The 22,766-nt window shown below is 36.8% G+C and overlaps 3 protein-coding genes across 6 annotated transcripts in view; 1 reads left to right on the plus strand and 2 right to left on the minus strand.

Moving 5' to 3' along the window:
• Window positions 1-3,168, minus strand: part of LOC116662776 — a 212,847-nt gene extending 209,679 nt beyond the window's left edge. For all 4 annotated transcript variants that reach the window (XR_004318823.1, XM_032477115.1, XM_032477108.1 and 1 more), the window contains exon 1: window positions 1,795-3,168. Coding sequence is in view for 3 of the 4 variants with exons in the window: in XM_032477115.1 (XP_032333006.1) it covers window positions 1,795-2,070 (276 nt within the window). In the remaining variant the exon portion in view is untranslated. The remainder of the gene's footprint in view (window positions 1-1,794) is intronic.
• Window positions 1,288-20,138, plus strand: BTG3 (BTG anti-proliferation factor 3). Its single transcript, XM_032477096.1, has 5 exons — window positions 1,288-1,507; window positions 4,912-5,090; window positions 9,262-9,399; window positions 14,867-15,074; window positions 19,462-20,138. Exons 2-5 carry the CDS (start codon window positions 4,918-4,920, stop codon window positions 19,699-19,701), a joined length of 759 nt encoding a protein of 252 aa, XP_032332987.1. The 5' UTR covers window positions 1,288-1,507; window positions 4,912-4,917; the 3' UTR covers window positions 19,702-20,138.
• Window positions 20,139-20,273: 135 nt separating this feature from the next.
• The window catches only part of CXADR (CXADR Ig-like cell adhesion molecule), a 57,769-nt gene continuing 55,276 nt past the window's right edge, over window positions 20,274-22,766 (minus strand). The window contains exon 7 of the mRNA XM_032477071.1: window positions 20,274-20,653. Within this exon, the coding sequence (XP_032332962.1) occupies window positions 20,413-20,653 (241 nt within the window). The 3' untranslated portion in view covers window positions 20,274-20,412. The remainder of the gene's footprint in view (window positions 20,654-22,766) is intronic.

Below are 22,766 nucleotides of genomic sequence, written 5' to 3' on the forward strand. Positions count from 1 at the left end.
GTAAATATCAGTAGCCTCTTTAAATTGACCAGTAAGTAGCTCTCGGCAGAACAGTATACTTTTTTATTTACTTATTTTCTAACAATCAAAGTTTATTGCACTGGTTTAGGAACTGTTTTCTACTGCTAAAAATATTAGTGTTTTAAACTGCGAAAATGATATACTCACCATCCGTAATATAAATTTAGAATATTCATACAACCAGGCTGAAAACATGCTCCCAGGCCTAGTGGGCAGTGAAATTTCTGGTCAATGTATAACTTGAATAATCAGTTCTTGAGTAATTTCCAATGTCTTAGTTGGAACCAGTGAAAACCAGCTCTCTTTTAATCAAAAAAAAAAAAAAAAGTATAAATACCTTGTATTTTTCTGGCCTGTCTGATGTGTTAAAGTGCTTTCAGAAAACTAACATCATGATGCCAATTCAATATAAAAGGTTGGAAAGATGTTCCTCCTTTTCTTCAGAAAGTTAGTGTACCTTTTCCGTATTTGCATTTGCTCAAAGATTAAGCTTTGAATCTGGAAGTGCTTGAGTAGAAGTGTCTGGGAAATAGAAAGCTTGGCCTCGCGAGGAGTCATTCAGCCGGCATCCCTGGAGCCCCTCCTTTGTGCAAGACACTGTACTCAGTGCCAGGCTGGGACACAGCAGTCACCAGGAGGGAATCCTTGTTCTGAGGGGAGCCACTGGCCAGGCCAGGAAGGGCCCAACTAGGATTTTTGAACAAACTGAAGTATCACAGGGTGGCTGCACAGTTAACGTGCCCCTACTTCTTACAGCAAGAAGATCAGTCCACAAAAGCCAAGTCTCCCTTCCGTCTTACCCGTGTAGCCTCTCACACCCCCGCCCCCAAATCCCCGGGTCTAGACAAGCTGGAGCTGGAGCTGGAAAACTCGCCCTCCCTGCCGGCCGCAGGTAGGCAAGGAGGCAGGAGAGGGGGAAGCAGAGGCCCAGGCAGCAGAGGGGAAGTGTTCCACACGACCCCACAAGGCGCTGCAGCAGGTAGGGCGGGCCGGCGAGGGTTCGCTCGGCCCTCAGTGCCAACCTCTCGAGAGGAGGGAAGCCCGCGCCCTGTGGGCCTCGCCGTCTGAGTGGAGAGTCTGCGCGGCGCATGGCAGGGCTGAGGGTGCGTCGCGGCCCGTGCGGCGAGGCCAGCGCCTCGGGGGCGGGCCCTCGGCGAAGCCCCGCCCCCGGCTCCTCCCACCAGGAGAGCGAGCCGGTCCCGCGCGGCGCCAACCCTTTCCCAGGTCATAGCCCCTCCCCTCTTCCGGGCCGCGAGCCCCCCGCGCGCAGCTCCTGGGCCGCGCTCGCTCGCTCGCGCGCGTCCGCTTGCCCGCCCGCCCTCAGCGCGCGCTCGGTCGCCCGACGACGCGGGAGCAGCACGCGCCGGACGAGGCTTGGAGGTCTCTGCTGCCGAGCGTGACCCACTGAGGCGGCGCCCTCGGTTCCCGGCCCGGAGACGGTCGGGGCCGCCGATTTTGTGGCCTCAGAGCGGCGGCGGCGCCGGCGGTGAGAAGACTGGGCCGGGAGGAGGAGGATATGGCGGGGCTGAGGGCATCGGGAGGAGGGTGGTCCGAGCGCCCTGGCGGCCACGTCGAAGACTCGCGGGCGGGTGGCGAGCGGGGGAAGAGGGAGGAGTGCGGGATCCAACCGGCTTGCATCGGCTCCGGCTGGGCGTGAGGGAAGGGCCGGGGACTGAGGGGGGCGGCCCGCGAGGCTTTCCGCGGGACCCTCAGCGGCATCGTGACTGAGGAGACGCGCCTCGAGGCTCCTGCCACGTTTCCACCGCGAGTTACCTTTCGCTGGTGGTGGGCGACGGCTCTGCGCCTCCCCACCCCCTTTCCGCGCCCGGAGGGTTTCTGGAGCCGGGGATCCGGCCGGGTGTCTCGGGGGCTCGCGCCTGAGGGGAGCCCGGTCCTCGAGCCCAGGACTACCCGGAGGCCGGAACCTGCCCGGGGGCGGCGGACCGGGGGGCGGACCCTGCGAGGCTGAGGGGAGGAAGGGGATGGGGTTGCTGGGCCCGGCCCCCTTAACTCGGGAAAAAACCGCGATTTCAGAAGTTGGACGCGCATGCAGGCCGTTTTTCCAAGAGTAGGGTGGAGATGTTTGATGCCTATTCACCTAGCACTTCAACCCAAGCGCGGGCTCTGAGCCGCGGGCTTGGATTGTTTTAAAACGTCCCCACTCCCGGCCCCGTGGGAATCCTATCTCTCGGGGTCCCGAGCCCGCTTGGCATCGCCGCCGAGGCTGGTCAAGGGCTCGTCACCCCTTCCGTCCCCCGCCCGCTGTCGGAATCCCCTCTTCCTCAACCTTAGGAAGGTCTGTCAGGAGAACTACTTGTTTCTAGAAACGGTCGCGATTAGCTTTTCGTTACAAGGAAGGGAAAAGTACAAAGTTATGAACTCCTGGAAGGCAGGGCTTGGTTCCCCTTGGCGTCTGTGCACGCCGCCCTGAGCGGCGGAGCCAGTGAAACAAAGTAGAACTTGAGCAGCCGCCGCGGTGACTACGTCCCAGGATGACGTCACCGTGCGATATTTAAAATGGGAGCTTTTCGCTCGGAGTGTGGGTGGAGGAATTGTGGCGACTTACTCAAGACGCCTAAGGTCTACTTCGCCCTGCCTGCTTATGGTTTCTTCCTGACTTTGTAACTCCCCCCTCCAGGGGTACCCTTTTGGTACTCCTAGAATACTGACTGGTGGGGGTGGGTTAAATTGTCAGCTGTTCCAGGCATCATTCCTTCAAACTGGAAAAAAAAAAAAACTAATTCCATATGACTCATCTTGTGTTACAACCAAAAGCAACCACTAAGTGGTTCTTTCCTTCCTTTCTTCCTATTGTTTTTTGATATGAAACAGAAGGGAAGAAAAAGGAAGAAGGAAAACAAAACCCCAAACTTAGATATGAAAAACATAGTTGGCGAGTTTAATGAATGAAGAGAATGAGCTAGTTAAGGATTGAGTACATTTTTTTAGTGTGGTTCCTTGTTTTCTTTTGTTGCGTGGAGGTTAATGTAGTTCCATCAGCAACTTTCATCCCAAACCATATATTAAGTTGCAGTGGGTTTTTTCCCCCTCGTCATAACTTAGTGGAGTATAAATATAGCTTTTATAAGTGAAAATGGCTGACATTTTTTCAGGTGAAGGCTGCACAGCAGTTGTGGATGGCTGGGGTTGTATGCTGCTCGGTACCTGCTGCCGGGTAGCTGGCCGTAGAAGGTGGATTTGGCATTCTAGGGTTCCAGGAGGAAGGTTTGGGTGTCTTCCCATCTAGGATCAGAGTGACTAGGGCTGCTAGCACACCTCTCAAATAACTATATAGAATTTATTTCACACTGAGATTCCTTGTTTGAATTTGCACAAGGAGTAAAGAAATCATTATGAAGACAGACTTTTAAGAGCAGGTTTGAGAAACGAAAAAGGAAGCTAACAGAATCAGCTTTTTTTTTTTTTTTTAATGTGGAAGAACACAAACTATAGGCTAAATTAGGCAATTTTTACACTAAACATGGCAGGGGCTGTATGCCTTTAATAATTGGCTCTAAAAAAGGTGATGTTGCTTAGTAAATGCAGCATCTGAATAACTCCAAGTTACTTACAGCAGCCAAATGAATGAGCTCATTGTGTAAAGACAGAATATACATCGAAACAATCCCAGTACAAGGTTTTTGCTTTTATGGATTAATCAGTGATAAATCAGATCTGACATTTAAAAAGAGTCCTTGAGGCAATTCCAAAATGCAGCTGAATCTCTGCTTATTTCTTTTAGTTTGGTTTTCTGTGGATGACCCTGAATTTCCACTCTCTTAAATATGTTTTGATAGACCTTTTTTTTTTTTTGGTCCTTTTTTTTAAGGTAAATATATCTCTGTTCCTGAAAGGCGGATTGCAGAAAGTCAATACTGAATTTTTTTTTTCTTTGTGTATAACAGCTTTATTGAAATATAATTCACATACTGTATAATTCGCACATTTAAAATGCACAGTTCATAGGTTTTAGTATAGTTACAGAGTTATACAACCATCACCACAATTTTAGGATATTTTCATCACCCCAAAAGAAAATCTTATACTCACTAACATCACTCCTCCTTCGCCTCCATCCTCCTACCCCCTAAGCCACTAATCTGCTTTCTGTATACATAGATATGCATATTCTGAACATTTCATATAATTGGAATCATGGAATATTTGGTCTTTTGGCTTCTTTCCCTTAGCATAACGTATTGAAGTTTCATCTATGTTGTAGCACCTGTCAGATCATTTCTTCTTGTTGCTGAATAATGTATCACACTTTATTTGTCCATATATAAGCTGGTCAACTTTTAGTTTGTTTCTCCTTTTTGGTTATTATGAATAATGCTGCTATGGATATTTGTGTACAAGTTTTTGTGTGAACTTATGGGTTCATTTCTCTTGGGTATAGTGCTAGGAACAGAATTGCTGGGTCATATGGTGGCTTTTTAAGAACTGCCAAACTATTTTCTATAATGGCTCTACAATACTGGATTTTAAAGTGGACTTTTTTATGTTTTAAAGTACAATTTATTTTCATAGAATTTTAAACTTGAATTATTGTAGCTAAATATTGACACATTTAGTAAAAACTATATAGTGGTATCGTTGTGCTTCTCTTTGAATGATATGTCTGATTTTATTTTAGCTAACAGGAGCAATTTGGTGTGCTCTCTTTATTGAACTTTACAAAATTAAGTGATAAGATTCTTAAACAGTATTTTATAATAAGGTCTTTATGGCATAAATTAGTGACTGTTCCCTACTCCAGATATGAGCCAATGAAACACAAGATAAAATTGGAAGGAGGGAGGGAGGCTATAAAGGAGAGATATTTAGGAGAGCTTTATCTTCCAGTTTTGATATTTTGTTTTTTTGAGAAAAACTATTCTATCTTTGCAGGGAAAGATGAAGAACGAAATTGCTGCCGTAGTCTTCTTTTTCACAAGGCTAGTTCGAAAACATGATAAGTTGAAAAAAGAAGCAGTCGAGAGGTTTGCTGAGAAATTGACTCTAATACTTCAAGAAAAATATAAAAATCACTGGTATCCAGAAAAACCATCTAAAGGACAAGCCTACAGGTAAAGGATTAGCTTGGACAGTTGTATTGGACTAAGTGAAGAGGTTAATCGGCTTCTGAAATGAGTGCCAGACCAGAGGACTAAGGGTATTCAGTCCATGCCTTTCAGTTTAACTGCAAAATACCAATCTCTGGGGTGTCTCTATTTTTCCCCTGTTCACTTTACAATACAAATATTTGTTGTTGGAGTCCCACTGCCTGGACTTGGGAGGCCAGTAATGTAGGCTTATGGGAATTAGTCTTGTGGTCATAGTGTGGCTTCTAAGTATGTTTCTTTATGTATCACGAGTATGTATTCACAATTCTAGAGGACTAATTACATGTTACATGTTTTTGGAAAAAAAAGTTTTTTGGTAAATGAGAACTAAGATTATTAGACACCTAATATATTCTTGACGCAGGAATAACTTGATTTGTACTATACATACTATTTTATAGGTGAAGGTAACCTACCTATGTTTCACAATTGATAAATATTAGCTTTGAGATTTGAACTCAGGTCTAAATTCTCACAAGCTTTCTGTATTCCACAGTCCAAACACTGCCTTGTCTATGAGAATGAAAGCAGTTCTCACTCTCAGCTATCTTTTGTACTCTGGTTTATAAGTTACATTTACAGCTTTAAGAAGAGCGGACTCCTGCAAAACATGTCCTGGCATGCTCACTGCTTAGTATTTATGTGACTACTTGGGAACCTGAGTTGAGAATGTTCTGCTAAACTCAGATGTCAAACTATGCCCCATTTGTGGATGTGACCAAAAAAATAAGTAGAACAGTTATCATTATTATGAATACAGAAATTCTTGTATTTATGCATATTGTTGCCTCCAGAGATTCCACAAATTAGCACTTCACAGTAAAAAGAACTTCCTTTCAGTCACTGAGCTCTTGCAAGTGTGAGACTATTCAAGAAGTGTATAAGGGAGGTAAAATATGACTTGTTTAGTTCTCATTTGCTAAAAGCCAGGTGAGCATATGATCTGTTGAAAAGAAAAGAATCAAAGTAATTGATGTATTTTCTTCTTCATTTTTATCCAAAGAGTTTTCCTAGTATATATTGGAAAATGTGATGAGTGAAAGTACAATGTGGATGTTTTATATAAAACAGACTCGAGTTAATTACTTTTTATCCTCTTAGTTTATTCTCTTAATTTTTATCTGCTCATCTTCATTTCTGATAGAGTGAACAGCTTTTGTGAATTAGAGCTGTTGAGGCTTTGTACACTGATGTAATTGACATTGGACAAAGGCTTTTGGAAGTGCCAGGCCACTGTACTATTACTGAAAAAGGAGACACTGTCAGGTAAACGCTTAAAGGTCAGACAGTGTACAGTTTCATTTCCATTAATTGTAAAAACTTGAGGAAAAAAAGTTACCCAAACAGGGTTAAATTGGCATGTGATCAGAAGTATCATCAGAGTCATTTTGAAGCCATCTTTGAAGTAGAAAACTATAGAGGTAGGGTGGGTTGTTTCTTTTATAATAATGAATGAACTGTAGGATCAACCAGAGTTAGTAGACTCTTCAGTCCATGGAGAGTAGCTTGAAAGTGTTCTTTTTCTTCTAAGTGTTTGTAAATTTGTATGTTTCTCTGCAATATATACAAATAAGGGGAATTTGGCATTATTATCAAGATCTGTAAAAATATTCATAGTCTTCGAAAAGTAAGTCTCCTAAAATCTATTCTAGAAGCATAATCAAAAAAATGCAGACAAATATGTATGAATATGGATGTTTCTTAACACTTTATAATTGCAAAAAATTGGAAAGAACTACACTGTCAACATTAAGTAAATGACAGACTATTTTTATGCAACTTCCAAAATCTTTTTTTGAAGAGTGGTTAATGGGTAAGTAGTCACGGTATCTAGAGTGAAAAAACATCATAAAAATATGTAAGGTATATAAATTTTGTTGAAGTAGAGTTTCTATTTAAGCATCTGTATTTACATATTTTTTTTTAAGCTTAGAGCCTACATCTCCTTCATTGTAGATAACAAAAACACATATACCTAGGATCTGTCTCCTTACCTTTAACTGCTTTTGATCCTGGGACACATAAGACTTTTGAATCAACCTATACAGCATTAGAATGTATTAACATAGGACCATCTTATAGAGAGGAACAAAGAGTATCTTACATGATTTTAAATAATTTTTTTACTCTGAATTTGCTAAATTGTTAATGGTGATACTAAGATAAACACAGGTATAAAAGGATGTTGTTTAATAAGATGAGCTTTGGAGTCTGGTGGTCTGGTTCTGAAACCTGGATTCACTACTTTCAAGCTGTGTAATGTTGGGCAAGTTATTCAGACTCTCCCTGCCTCCTTTTTTCTTACAATAGGGAAAACAGTACCTAACACAGATGATTGTGAAAATTTAAAAAGTTAAAAGGCTCATCGCAGACAGTGCATTTTTTACAATTGAAAGTTTGTACAACCCTATATTGAACAGGCCTATCAGCACTTTGCTTACTTTGTGTCTCTGGGTCACATTTTGGCAATTCTTAACAATATTTCAAACTTTTTCATCATTACATTTGTTACAGGGATCTGTGATCAGTGATCTTTGATGTTATTATCACAAAGACTCACTGAAGGCTCAGATGAAGGTTAGCGTTTTGTAGCAATAAAGTATTTTTTATGGGGGGAAGGTATAGCTCAAGTGGTAGAGTGCATGCTTAGCGTGCATGAGGTCCTGGTTCGATCCCCAGTGTATCCTCTAAGAATAAATAAATAAGTAAACCTAATTACTTCCCCCAACTAAAAAAGTAAATAAAAAATAAAGTAGTTTTAATTAAGGTGTGTACTTTGGTTTTTAGACATAATGCTATTGCACACTTAATAGACTACAGTGTAGTGTAAACATAACGTTTATATACACTGAGAAACCAAAAAATTTGTGACTAGCTTTATTGTGATACTTGCTTTATTGCTATAGTTTGGAACCAAACCTGCAATTTCTGGTATGCCTGTACATGCAGACCATGTAGGAAACTCTCTATTGCATACTAACCTCAAAAAGAGTTGTTGTTGTTGTTATTATTATTATTTAGAAATATGTATTAGCTGTTACCTAAGGAGACCTTTTTCACTATTTTAAATGAAAATTGAAACCAACCAGTAAAATAATTAAACTTGAAAAATTTAAATAATACATTGATCTGTTGATGTTATTATATTTAGTAGTATAATTGATATTTATCAATTAACTTACATTTTCCTTATTTTAGAGCTTTGAGTCTAAAGAATTAAAATGACTTAATCTAAATGCACCTAATAGTACTAGTACTCAGGACTAGTACTATAAAACCTGGCTTCTCTTGATTAATTTCTTAGGTGTAAAGCAGTAAGTACATTCATTGTAGCTAACATTTCTCTATGTAAGCAGAATGCTTATTTTAACAGGTATTTTTGCATTCATATGGAGAGCCATCTCTGAGTATTCCATTACGTAACCTGTTTCTTAGATTAAAAAAATGGAGCAGTCTATTAGTTTAGAAATTTTTTTCAAATATTTTGACAACTTAAAAAAAAAGGAAAACTCTTGTGTAACAAGTTAAATGAAATAAGCCAGTAAGACTTTTGGATTATATTTTAATCTTAAGTATGTGATAAGAATGGCTTTGTGTCCTTGACTAATTCTATACTTAGAGAACAATCATAGTTAAGGCAAAGGATACACTTAATGCTTATTTCATTATTTTGGATATGTAAGCAAGGTAATGACAGATCAAAACTTGTCACAAGAATTTCCAAATATAATTTGAAATGTTGGTTGAAGTCTGGTTAGTTGGAGATTTTGTTATATAGTAATTTAGCCTATTAAAACTTTTACCTTTAAAGCTCTAAGTAATTTCCTGCAACTTTCATACTCCTTGCTCATTTAATATACATGTGAAGTTGAGTAGTTTTTATGTGAAATGAGGTAGAGCCAGTTCTAGTGATTTCCCTGTGCTCACAAAGATGTCCTCTTCCCACCAGGTTAGGTAGTCTTGATGTTGCTGCTCCCTCTTTGCCTTTAGTTCACATTTATTGATACTCCTGGATTCTTTGCCATGGTTTATTTTATTTTATTTTTTAATTAATGCTGGCAGATGCTAATAAATACAACATATTTTCTGATTAAAATTTATTTAAAGCTGTTAACATTACTCCACTTTGTTGCAGATGCATTCGTGTCAATAAGTTTCAAAGAGTTGATCCCGATGTCCTGAAAGCCTGTGAGAACAGCTGCATCTTGTACAGCGATCTGGGCTTGCCAAAGGAGCTCACTCTGTGGGTGGACCCATGTGAGGTGTGCTGTCGGTGAGTTCTTGCGTTTGGCAGCTGAACAGATAACCTTATTGGAACTGATCTTATGAAATTCTCTCAGGTGCTACCTGTATGTGTATCTTTATGGCCAGGAGCTTGTTGTTTGGCTTTCCCAGATGTGAATTTCGTCAAGTATTCTGATAGTGAAAAACTGGTTGCATTCCTGTTTTACAGCTACAGAAACTCAAAAACTGATAGAGCAGCGTTTTTTAAGAGCTTTACCAAGAAGTTTATTGTAGGATTTAGACACCTGTAGTCCCTGTAGGTCAATTGTCTTCTTTCATTGGTGGTGCCTTTCTCTTTGCCCTCTTCAAATTAGGAAAGAAGCTAATCCCAAGTAATACTGGATAACTTTTGGTTGATCTCTTTTTCTGTTTGCTTCTCTTGCTTCCTTCTCCCTTTTTGGTTTTTAAGTGACTGAGTGATATTTTCATGGTGTTATTTTCATAATGGAAATTACTTCTCATGAGCAGAATTGTAAAAGTGAGTGTTAGGAATGAAATCTGACTGAACTTTGTTCATTCTAAAAACACTTACTGTGGACCAGGCTTTCTTAGTTGTGGGGTTTTTTAAAAATGAAAATGACACTTCTACTTTCAGGTAGCTCGAAGTGTAATAAGGGAGAAGAAAAAATAAGCAGATTACAACAGAGTGTGATTTGTGCTATAATAGAAATATGTACAAAATGCAGTGGTTGGTGGTGGAAAAGAGAGTTACTCCCTCTACTGGAAGTCAGAAAAGACTACAGTCAGCCCTTGGTATCAGTGACTGATTGGTTCCAGGACAACCCCCCTCCCCCCCTGCCACCGCGCCCCCACATATCCGGAACCAAAATCCTTGGATGCTCAAGTCCCTTACAAAATGGTGTAGTATTTGCATATAACCTACGCATGTCCTCTCATGTACTTTAAACCATCTTTAGATTACTTATAATACCTAATGTAATGTAATGATATGTAAATAGTTGTAAAACCAGTGTAAATGCTACATAAATAGTTGCCTTGAATTGAGAAAATTCAAATTTTGCCTTTAGGAACTTTCTGGATTTTTTTCCCCAAATATTTTTGATCTGTGGTTAGTTGACTGCACAGATGTAGAACCCATAAATACGGAAGGCTGACTGAATTGAGTAGATGATAACTTGAACTGAGTGGGAAAGGGTGAATTGCAGTAGACTAGATGATAAGTTAGGAAGGACATTTCCAGTCAGGAGGAACAGCATGAGGAGATACATGAAACTCCTCTGTGAGTGATTTTTATAGCTGTTCCTTTAGGGTCTTTCTCTTTTGTTAGAGGCACAATTTACCCATTAACTGTAGGAACCCTAATATGTTCCAAAGGTTATCATAGCCTTTGACCTAATCTCAAACAATGAAATTGGAGGCAAAGACATGTTGCAAAAATACATGGTTATGCTGCAGCAATTTTCTGGACCACCCTGGAGCTGCTTGATATAAGCTGGTGGCTTATATAAGCTTATTGCTTTGGGAAAATGGTTACAGGTAGTAGATTCTCCAGCACTTCTTTCTCAGGAAAAGGAAGAGTGAGTTATTTCAAGTTTGGTCTAAGGAGGGCAAACATTTTTAGATCCTGGAACTAATTAAAGATTTACCTTAACGCCAGGGTCAGATTTTGTAGACTTCGTCCACTGAACCCCAGCAGAAGACCTCAGTATACAAGAAATAGCGGTAACAAAATTACTGTATTGAATTGCTTACTTTTTTATGAGGCTCACGCTATGATCCTGATTGAGTCTTTTTTTTAACTTTTTTTTATTGATGTATAGTCAGTTTACAATGTGTCAATTTCTGGTGTACAGCACAATGCTTCAGTCATACATGAATATACATATATTTGTTTTCATATTCTTTTTCACCTAAGCTACTATAAGATATCGAATATATTTCCCTGTGCTATACAGGATAAACTTGTTTATCTATTTTATATATACCAGTTAGTATCTGCAAAACTTGAACTCCCAGTTTATCCCTTCCCTTCCTCTTCCCCCCTGGTAACCATAAGTTTGTTTTCTATGTCTGTTGAGTCTGTTTCTGTTTTATAAATAAGTTCATTTGTCTTCTTATTGAGTCTTATTTAACTCACAGTTCTTTAAGTTAGTTGTGTAGTATTTCAGGCCAGAAAAATTAAGCAGTGTCTGAAAGGGGATAGTACAGTTGGCCTTCCATATCCAAGGGTTCAACATCCACGCATTCAGCCAACTTTAGTTCAGAAGTACTTGGGGGAAAAATTCAAGAAAATTCCAAAAAGCAAAACTTAAGTTTGCCTTGTTTTACAACTGTTTACATATAATTTACATTATATTTACAAGAATTTACATAATAAGTACTTACATTGTATTAGATGTTATAAGTAATCTAGGGGTGATTTAAAATGTATGGTGCTTAGGGTGTATGCAAATACCATGCCATTTTATTTAAGGTACTTAAGCATGCACAGATTTTGGTATGGGGATGCTGGTCCTGGAACCAGTTCCCCCAGGTTACTGTAGTGATAAAGCTACAAAAAAAAAATGACACAGTCCGACATTGAGACAGGAACAAAAAAGCTAGAGTTGACTGAAATGTATTATCACACCATCAAATAATGAATATTTAATATCAACGATCTTAAATCACTAGGGAAAAGTTTCTGTATCCAAGGATGTTTAAGAAGTCAGGTAATTATATAAACATTTGGACATATTTATTTGAAATGGTTAGACTAAGTCTTGGTACCTGAAGATAAGAACTTTAATTAGGTGGACATTTTACTGAAGTGAATACTTTATTACTTGATGATGCCAAGTAATGAAAAACTACTGTTTCATCTTGTTAATGTAAGAAAATGTTTGCACTCAATAGCCTTCTAGTAATTTTATATATGATCCAAATTTTGTCAAAAATTGGCTATGGTGTGATTTTTTTCCACAGCTAGTAGAAATTACCTTCAGAATATGGTGCTCATCCAATGATGATAGAAACCCAGAAAGAAAGATGTGTTAGTGACTGGGTAGAGATGATTGCTATAAAATAGTAGAGGAGACTGAGATATTTATTAGTACTTTCGAACCACAACTGGAAATATTCTGAAAATTAAAACAAAGCTGATCTAGCATTTATATAATTGAATAAATATCTAAGTCATTAAAAATAATCTCATTGGTATACTAGAGACTAACTGAAGTTATGAAAAAAACTTGAAATGTCCTCAGAACATTCGTCATAGTCACAGTCAGGATAAAATATTGATTGGAAGGGTGCAAAGAGTTTTATATAATTGGAGAGATTATCACTTAGTGAAATATTTGAGAAGATACTGAATAGGTAACAGATCTTTCCTGTAAGGAAAAGGCCTTTGAATAGCTGGCAACTTTATTGTCTACTCACTATTTTACACTCTTTTTGTTTGTTTGTTTTTTGTAATTTCTATAATCTTTTCTTTTCCTGACAAAGAACATTAGATACTATTGATTTGCTTCAAATTAACTCAGTTGGCCATAATGTTTTAGTAGTGTGTCACTGAAAAGTGGAAAGTTTAAAAATTGTCCATTACTAATTCTGAGGAATTAACTACAATTCTGATGTTATGGTTATATAGTAAGACGCTTCACTTACCCTGAAGAGAAACCTTATACCAAAATACACCAAAATATTACCAGAGAAAAATGCAGAACTTAACTGAACTTGCATGTCGAAGAAATCTGAGTTAATAAAACTGATGCTTTGATCATTGGATGTCTGCCCTTGGTTAGGTTTCTGTTGCTAAAGAGGCAGGGATTTTTCTCAAATTTCCTGCCTTTCTGTTTTTCTTAAATTTTGACTCCATTAATGGGCAAGGCCTAAAGGTCTTGAAGGTAGGCCTAAAATATTGCTGGCATTAACATGTGAATTAACTTTTGATTGTATCAAAGTTTGTTGAGTCTTTAAACCTGGAGAGGACTGAGAGGTAAATTTCCATTGCCTAAAGCTCAATGCTAAGTAATCTTGAAATTATAGTACATGAATTCTTTGTTGTGAAGAACTCTCCCACTTGTTCAGGCATCTTCTAATGAGAATCACCAGCTCAAGACCAGCCACTATCCAGCTAGGAAACTAAGGCCTGGCGACATTAAATAACTTGCATCTGGTAACAGAGCTAGTTAATGGGGGAGCCAGAACCAGAAACATGTCCAGTGCTCTTTCTACCATCCTGTAGCAATTCCTTTTGTGAGATAGACTGAAAGAGAATAGAAAAGGGAATTATGCACCATATTTAGATTAGATTGCATTTATGGCTCCGTCCAACCCATGAGAATGGAAGACAGCACAGCTATATAAAGAAATAGAACTCACCTGTGAGACTACTTGATTTCCATTTAAACTTCCAAAGGCTTTTACTTTATTGTAGATATTCTGATTCAGAAATAATTTGAGACAAGAGTTATCTTGAAATGAAATTGACAGCATAGTCAATTAGCCCTGTTTTTCTACTGAAGTTGTTTTCGTGTTTTTTTAAACTTAGAATCACTTTGTTAACTTTACATGTTGTGTAAGCACTGCTTAACAATTCATTTCCTTTGTCCTAACAGTTACTAGAAATTGTTTCATAGTGTTTGTTGTGCAATCTATTTGAGTGGGTTTGTATGTTTCTCCTTTGTTCTGTCAGTGAAAACTCCTAGTTTATTTTTCCCTCATTACAGAATTTGTTTTCCTTTTTTTTTTTTTTAGTAACCAATAGCCAAAGTTACATATTCTACTAATTATTTTTCTTAGATCAAGGCTTTAAAAATGTATTGGAAGGGTAAAAAGACTCACTTATTTTTACTTTTTAAAAATTAAGATGAGAGGTGAGCATTATCACCAGAAGCTCTATGAAATCAGTAGTATAATTCAAGCAAAATCTTTATTTTCCTCAACAGTAATTTTTTTTTTTTTTTTTTTTTTTTGGTTTTTTCCCTTTCTTTACCCTCAGCAGTTGCCTCAGTTCTCATTTTTGTCAATGTGGATGCAGGAAACATAGGCCCCTTTTTTATTTAATCGTGGTAAAAATAAATCCCATAGGAAATGTCTAGTTATATTTGTAACTTGAATTACTAGCATCTACATTACAAGGGTCAGTTAAAAATACATTAGAAATTTTTACTGTACAGCCAGTTTCAATGCTACATACAAAATGTAATCAAAACAATCCATTTTTCTTTGATATCTTAAACTATTATTGTTAGAAGGAATAGAAGAGAAAATTGAAGAAGAGGATGAGGCCACTTTTATCTGTACTTTAATAGACCAGTAGAAAATTGTGGCCTGCTGTTCATGGAGCTGGGTTAGGATACTCTATATGTAGAATCAAGTTCTGGGAGGGTTCCTTCTTTGCCTAGGACTGATGGCATGTCCAGACCTGTTTAATTGTTTTTATGGACATTTCTTGCTTTGTTGATGTGACTTCAAGGTTTGTCAGTTTTGTTTTTGTTTTTTATTCTTAGATATGGAGAGAAAAACAATGCATTCATTGTTGCCAGCTTTGAAAATGAGGATGAGAACAAGGATGAGATCTCCAAGAAAGTTACCAGGGCCCTTGATAAGGTTACCTCTGATTACCATTCAGGATCCTCTTCTTCAGATGAAGAAACAAGTAAGGAAGCAGAAGTGAAACCCAGTTCGGTGACTGCGACCCCCAGCCCGGTGTACCAGGTAACCATGAAGTGGCTCCATAGTGAAGGTTGTGAGCAGGGCTTACCAGGTCTTTCCAGGTAGTCCTGCTCATGTTGCCCAGGTTTCTGATAGGAGATTCTGGATTACAGTTCTAGCCTTTCTGCCCCAAAGGGAAGTTCCTCTAAGATGAAAATAGGCATCCTGAGTCATTTTATCAAAGATCTGCTTTACTACTCAATAAATAGGATAAATATATTTCAAAAAGAATAGAAAAAAGTCATGACAATAAAACATTCTTGATCTTTTAAAAATCCTTATCGCATTCAAAAAGTCATTCATTTTATTTGTAGTCTTTAACACTTCCAGTTTGTACGTTTGAACTTTGTTCTTTTCTCCCTTTCTATGATTAAAGAGAAACCTCACTAAATTATACTCCAGTTAACTTTTCACTCAAACCAAAATATCTCTCTTCGCTTTAACATTTGAAGTGATATAGTTACCATGCATGCACTTAAAGATTCATTCAGTTATTTGTTATTTATACCCCACATACCAAAGAACATTTTAATATACTTTAAAAAATTCTTAACACAAGAGTACTCTTCAACAGGAAATACATTTTAAAGTCAAAAAATGAAATCTTTTGAGTTGAGCATTATTCTGTACGTGTACTTTTTTTTTGATTTTGAGTCTTTGTAAATATACCTATTTGTATTGGTTTGGCCTTAATTAGACATAATGAAACATAGCAGATTTATGGTAGGGTTTGATTTGGGCTAAAATGAGAATTTAGACCTTAATGAGTAGGAAATTGGGATCAAGAGTGAGAAACCGAAACTTTGAATTCAGCAAAAATTTATAAAATGAACATCCTTTCAGTATAACTTAATTTTTGAGTTCTTAAAATGTTTTTCAGTTATGAATTATCCTTCCTAGGCTTACAAGGAAGATTAGTTCTGAAGATAACCATATTCTTAGGAATATATATATGTGTATTATAAGATAGCATATGTACCTACTTACAAAAAAACAACTTGGAACAGTATAAAAGAGTATAATAGTGACAAGTCCCCTTCTCCCAACCACAGTCCTGTGCCCTTGCTTGGAGGTTTTCATTACCAGTTATTTTTGTGTTTCCTATATAGATAAGTAAACATAATATTTGTATTCAGGGATCATTTATAAGACCATTCCTATAAATATTTTGGGCATTTTTTTCCTCTGTGTGATATGTTGTATATTGCAAATTACCGTTGTTAAATTGCCTGGAATTCATTCAGATGTGGCAGTTTTATCTCAGAATTTTATTTGTTACTTAGCAAAGCAAGAATGTAAATCCCAATTTAGCTGATTACTGCTAATTTTTTACAAGTAAATTGACCTCTAATTTTTAGATTTTCTTTTAAAATTAAATTGTATTTGTTTCCACCATATTGAAAGACTGTTAGGGTGAAATTATAATAGAAGAACATGAAAACTGAAGTGTCTTTTATGTACTTTTAAAATAAAACATTTCTCCTTGACATTATATTTACTAACAAAATATTTCATGACAGAGAAGCATAGCTCTTACAGTCACTGTGTAAAAGCTGATGCAAATGGTCCACTTTTTTTTTTACCTATTCATTTTTTTCTTCTTGAACCTGGCATTACCAAGAGCTTTTAAAATGAGGTTATCAAAGTAAGGACAAAAAAATTCCTAGCTTCTTGGGGTCTTGTTCTCTGAGGAGTCTTTGTGTTTTCTGAAAGGAACCCCTAGAGATAGTTCTCCACTAATTAATAAGTAAAGTTTATGTCATTGCTCCCCAAATTAATCTATAGATTCAACTCAGTATCAATCAAAATCCCCAAAGGCTTTTTCCTAGAAGGTGACAAATTGATTTTGAATTTTAAAGAGAGGAGAATCACATTGGAGGCCTCAAACTAATATCAAGTCATTATGTTTATCGAGTACTGTGGTAATGGTTTAAAGATAAACAAATAGTGGAACAGAATAGAGTCCAGAAATAGACCCAAGTGTGTACAATTTTTTTTTTCAATAAAAGTGCCAAAGTAATTCAGTAGGGGAAGTCTTTAAGAACTGGTGCTGAAACAATTGGATAATCTATGTAGAAGAAAAAAAAGTGAGCCTGACTACTACCTGACACATGCACAGAAAAATTAATCTCAAATGGATCATAGACCTAAACATAAAAGCTAAATCTCTAACACTTAGAAGAAAACATTGGGAGATACCTTTATTATTTAGGATAGGCAAAGGTTTCTTCCAAGGGATACAAGAGGGTGGAGTTGATTGCATCAAAGTTAAAAATCTTTGCTCATCAAAAGAAACCATTAAGAAAATGAATGAGCAAAAGCATAGGCTGGGACAGAATATTCTCAGTACATATATCTGTCAAAGGACTTGTTTCCAGAATATACTTTAAACATCACTACTATAAATCAGTAATAAAAGACAAATGATTCAGTTTTAAATAGTGGGCAGAAGATGTGAATAAACACTGTACAGAAAAAAAGTCATGTAAATGGCCAGTAAGCAAATGTAAAAGGTGTTCAACCTCATTTGTCATCAGGGAAATGCAAATTTAAACTACAGTGAACACTACTTCTTCCGGAATAGCTAAAATTAAAACGTTTGACAACAACAAATGTTGGCGAGGAGGTAAACAGCGGGGTTCATAAACTTGGTAGGAATGTAAAATGGCACAGTCACTTTGGAAAACTGTTTGGCACTTAGAAAGTTAAATATGGACCTGCCCTATAACCGAGCACCTCCACTCCCAAGTATTTAACAAGACAAATGAAAACTAGTATCTACAAAGCCTTATATTAGAATGTTTATAACAACTTCTTTTCCATAATAGTTTAAAAAGGGTGTGGGGGGACAACCCAAATATCCATTAACAAGTGAATGGGGGAATTGTCATATGTTCATTCTTACAATAGAATAATAGCAATAAAAAAGAAAGAATAATAAACACAATAAGTAGACCTCAAAAACATTGGATTGAGGAAAAGATTTGCTAGACACAGAAGAATATGTGCAGGATGATTCCATTTATATGAAGTTCACAAACAAGGAAAACTCAGTCTGGTGATAGAAATCAGAAAAGTAGTTGCCTATGGGATATAGGCTTAACTGGAAAAGGATAATGTAAGCTCCAGAATTGTGTCTATTTTCTGACAGTTTTAAAAGCTTATCAGCAACCTAATACGGAGAGAGATGAAAAAATTCCACTTCGCTACTGGTTTGTAGCATTAAGTCAATTATTAGTTTGGACTCTTGAGTTCTTCCTTATTTCCCCATTATTGTAGATAATCAAGAATTAACTATACTATTCACTGTAGCATTGTTTCGTTTGTTGTTGTATATTTTTTTGTAGTAAAAAGACTGAAAGCAGCTTAATTATCCCAGCAGCAGAACCCCAGTTAATTTAGTTATGACATAATCATTGCATTACTGTCTAGCTGTAAAATAACAAAAATGGTCATTATGTATTGACATGAATGTCTTTGAGATGTATTTATCAAGTGCAAGAAGCAGTATACAGAATTGGGTGGGTTTCAGAATATGTGTATGTAAATGTACATGCAACTGTATTCATAGAATATCTCTACAGGTAATCAAAAAATTAATTAGTGAAAGTTGCTGCTGAGAAGGAAATTGGGTAGCTGGTAACCAGAAAGAGACTGCACTGTATACAGTTTTGTACCTTTTGAATTTTCTGTCATATGAATGCAGTGCTGTTATACAGAATATAAATTTTAAAATACTTATGCTACGAACAGATCAGAAATCAGAGAACTCTGAAGCTCTTAGTCACACAGCATAGCATTTTGAGCAGAGGTCCAAATAACATTTGGACATTTTGAATAATACGAACTTGATGTCCCACTTGATTTATGGGATAATCTAAGACTGATGTTCCAAAGTGCTGAACTAGCTACATTACAGTCACCTGTAAAGTGTCATCAAAATACCTGGCCTCTATTCCTAAGATTTTGTTAATATTGTTCAATAGACCAGGCCTGGAGCATGAATGTTTTGTGTTTAAAAGCTTCTTAGGTGACTCAAAGCCAGCTGTGAAAACCACTGGTCTAAAATATGAGATGTCTTTACAAGCTTCCATTCATTCTGTGTTTTAATCTTTTCTGACTGAAATAACTAGTGCTTGTTTTAGTGTGCTGTGTTTTGAGTTCATTCAGTTTCATTCATTTAGAAAACATTGATTGATGGATCACCTGTTATATTTGAGGTTTTTAACATATATAGACTTGACTGTAGGAATGTCCCTTAGACCTACTCTTAGGGTTGTGGGTGAGTGATTTTGTTTCTCTTTAATGAGTAATGTGGAAGGTCACCTAGTTTTTACATAACACGTGACTAATTTTACCTTTAAATTAACTTGTTTTCTCTTCCCAACAGATTTCAGAACTGATATTCCCACCTCTTCCAGTGTGGCACCCTTTGCCCAGAAAAAAGCCAGGAATGTACCGAGGGAATGGCCATCAAAGTCACTACCCTCCTCCTGTTCCATTTGGTTATCCAAATCAGGGAAGGAAAAATAAACCATATCGCCCAATTCCAGTAACATGGGTACCTCCTCCTGGAATGCATTGTGACCGGAATCACTGGATTAATCCTCACATGTTAGCACCTCACTAGCTGCTTTTGATTTTGTTGGTGTCATGTTGAGAGAAGGTAGAATAAGCCTGACTACATATTAAAAGTTCATACTCAAAGTAGTAAAGTTAGATGGGCCAAACTGTCAAACTTATTTTTATAGAGAAGTTATTGAGAATAATCTTTCTTAAAAAATACATATATGCACTTTAGATATATTGATATAGTTTGAGAAACTTTATTAAAAGTTAGTCAAGTGCCTGAGTTTTTAATATTGGACTTGAGTATTTATATATTGTGCATCAACTCTGTTGGATACGAGAACACTGTAGGACTGGATGGTCTGTTGTAGCACCTTTGAGCATTTACTTTATGGAGAGTATGTAAGTTATTTATACACAAGGAGAAATCTGTCTTATGTCATTGTTTAGAATGCGTGAAATCATGTAGTTGCAAATAAAAAGTAGTTTGAGGCATGACAATGTGTGTTTCTGTTCTGTGCATACAAAAGAAGAGGAAAAGCAAAGGGGGTATTTCACTTCAATGTGTTTAATTAAATATTAGCAATGAATAAACAATGTAACAATTTAAATTTTTCTTTAAAAAAATTAATTTTATTAACCGTACCTTTCTGAAAGGCTACAGGATCAAAATACTCATGTAAATAAAAAGCCTAAAATTTGATAGTAGTAGCTTATTGAAAATATAATCAAATATCTTTCATCCATCAAAGTCACAGTATGTAAGATTTTCCTAATCAAGAATTTGGCCCGTACAAATTTTGATACCTCTGACTGACATGCCTAGTGCCATTGCATAAAGTGGAAAGGTTCTTACAGTCTTACAGCTGCTATCATCTCTGTGCTTTGGGCTTTCTTTCAACATGTTACAGTCTATTAGGTCTAAAAGCCAAATAGTATAATACTTCAGATTCTTCAGTAGTCCTTCATATTTATACCACTGTAATGCCATCAGTCTCGTAAGTGTACTTGAACTACAAAAAGAGAAAAAGACATAAGAATTTAGATTTTTTTTCTAAGGTAAATTTTTTAAAACTAAGATCAATGTGTTTTTGCATTACTCACGTCTTTAAATTTTTAGTCTTAAATTATTTGACTTAAATCAGAAAAAAATCACAACTTGCTAGTAAATCATTGAATGGCCTTGGCTGTTAGATATTCCTCTTGTTTTCTGTTAAATTCTGTTGGAAGTATAGACTACCAGAAAAGTGCACAAATCATAAGGATACATAGCTCTCAAAGGTTTGAAAGGAAGTGGAATTTAAAGTGTTTACAACCTCAACAGAAAATTTATTTTTAAACCTTAGAGACTTAAAAATATTAATGTTAAACTGTACTCATAAGCCATATGCACCTTTAAACCTATTTATTAACTATAATGTCTGCTTTTCCTGAAATACATTGTGGATGCCTATTTAAACTAGAGCATATTTCCATAGGGGTAGCTGGCATCACAAGGGAGATAAGTTTTATTTAAGTTTGAAAAAAATTTTTAATTGTTACTGTTCCCTTATAGGTCCTAGAGAGTTTTGTGTGATAATGGCAGGCTTGTGGGCAGTCGTAAAGGTGGCAAGTTTCAAGTATTTTTGTCATGGAGTTAGCAGGTAGCATTTGTTCTGTTAGTTAGCTCATGTCTTAGTTACAAGCTCGTTGGGGAGAATCAGAAGCATAACAGCCATACTGTTGACGAGGGAAATATTTTTGGCACAGACCTAGTAACATAACTAGGCCTTTCCACGTTGGACCACTATAAAATCTAAATCTTACTCATTAGTGCTGACAACTAAATAGCGGAGTGCCTTGGAGAAAATGCTAATTTTCAATTTTACTGCATGTTAGACTTGGTACCTGTATTAACTATCCACTTCACATCTTGTTCCAAAATTTATTTGAAACAAAAGAAAGCTCTTATCAATACAGCTTTTTCAATGCATTCCTAATGAAATAAAACCATTTTTCTTTCAGCAGCTGGGTCTTAAAGTCAGTCTAATAAGTATGCAGTTCAAACGTTTGTTTAACTTTTTAAATAGCAATTAGAACTCCAGGAGCTGTAACATCTCTGTCTCCCTCAGGCTCTAGGACTTCTCTAATGAAGACAAAACGTCGCTGCATAATTTCAGCTTGAGAGCCTTATCAGGCTGGTTCAAGCAGGAGTGGCATGTGACTGAATGGTGATAATTAGTTATAATTTTTCATTTTATGTTTGTAGTTACAGCTGCAAAGCTTCTCTAGAGGTTAAATTTGGACATGGGACTATTTAAAAGAAAAAATATAAATTTGTAAATTCTATTAAATTCAAATCAAATATTTTCTGGTTTTTTAGTATAATATTTATCTCAAAGTACTTAACTTTTTAGCAAGTTTCTATGATTTCAAACAAAGATAATAAAGCATTTAGGTTGACTTCTACTCAGCTATTACTGTTAAATGATTTCTTGCTTGATGACTGGGGGAAAAAAAAACTTAAAAACACATGTATTTATTTACCTTATCAGAGAGACCATTCTATCCCTTTTACAGATGATAGTAAATAATAAGTTTTTAAAATTTTATTGCTATGTGCCAACAACTTTTAATTCTCATAATAACCCCCTGGGGAAGTTAACCATTATTATCCCAGGTAAGATAAGAACTTCCAGAGAAGCTAAAAATTGGAACATCTGTTCAAGAAAATACTATGGAAAATACCATGTAGACACACACACAAAAGTAGATCATTTTGTAATGACATGGAATAAAATGTTGCACGTTGGGAAAATATTGCAAGTGGAGAAAGAAAAATGTTACATCTAGAATGGTGCTAATATTGTCTGAAAAAAGAAACACCAAATTGTTAACAGTAGGTAGTGTTCTCAGAGGCAGGTGATGAAGTCCAGGTCGGGGAAGCAGATACAGAGAACTTTAATGCTTCTACATTGTACATTTCAGTCTAGATATTTATACTGACCATTATTACTTGGTAATTGGAGAAGTAAAAGGACTTTTTTTTTTAAAGCACTCAATTTAAGACAAGGTCAATGGATTTATTTTTAGCAAATACAAATACTATACATCACTGATAACCAAATTGCGTATGTTTCATGGGCA

The sequence above is a fragment of the Camelus ferus genome, chromosome 1, assembly GCF_009834535.1.
Source record: "Camelus ferus isolate YT-003-E chromosome 1, BCGSAC_Cfer_1.0, whole genome shotgun sequence".
Lineage (NCBI taxonomy): Eukaryota > Metazoa > Chordata > Mammalia > Artiodactyla > Camelidae > Camelus > Camelus ferus.

Bases quoted from the DNA above. Each gene is read 5' to 3' on its own strand.
- BTG3 (XM_032477096.1), top strand. From the start codon at position 4,918: ATGAAGAACGAAATTGCTGCCGTAGTCTTCTTTTTCACAAGGCTAGTT. The intron at 5,091-9,261 runs GTAAAGGATTAG...ACTTTGTTGCAG, and splicing joins TCTAAAGGACAAGCCTACAG to ATGCATTCGTGTCAATAAGT. The intron at 15,075-19,461 runs GTAACCATGAAG...TCTTCCCAACAG, and splicing joins CCCCCAGCCCGGTGTACCAG to ATTTCAGAACTGATATTCCC.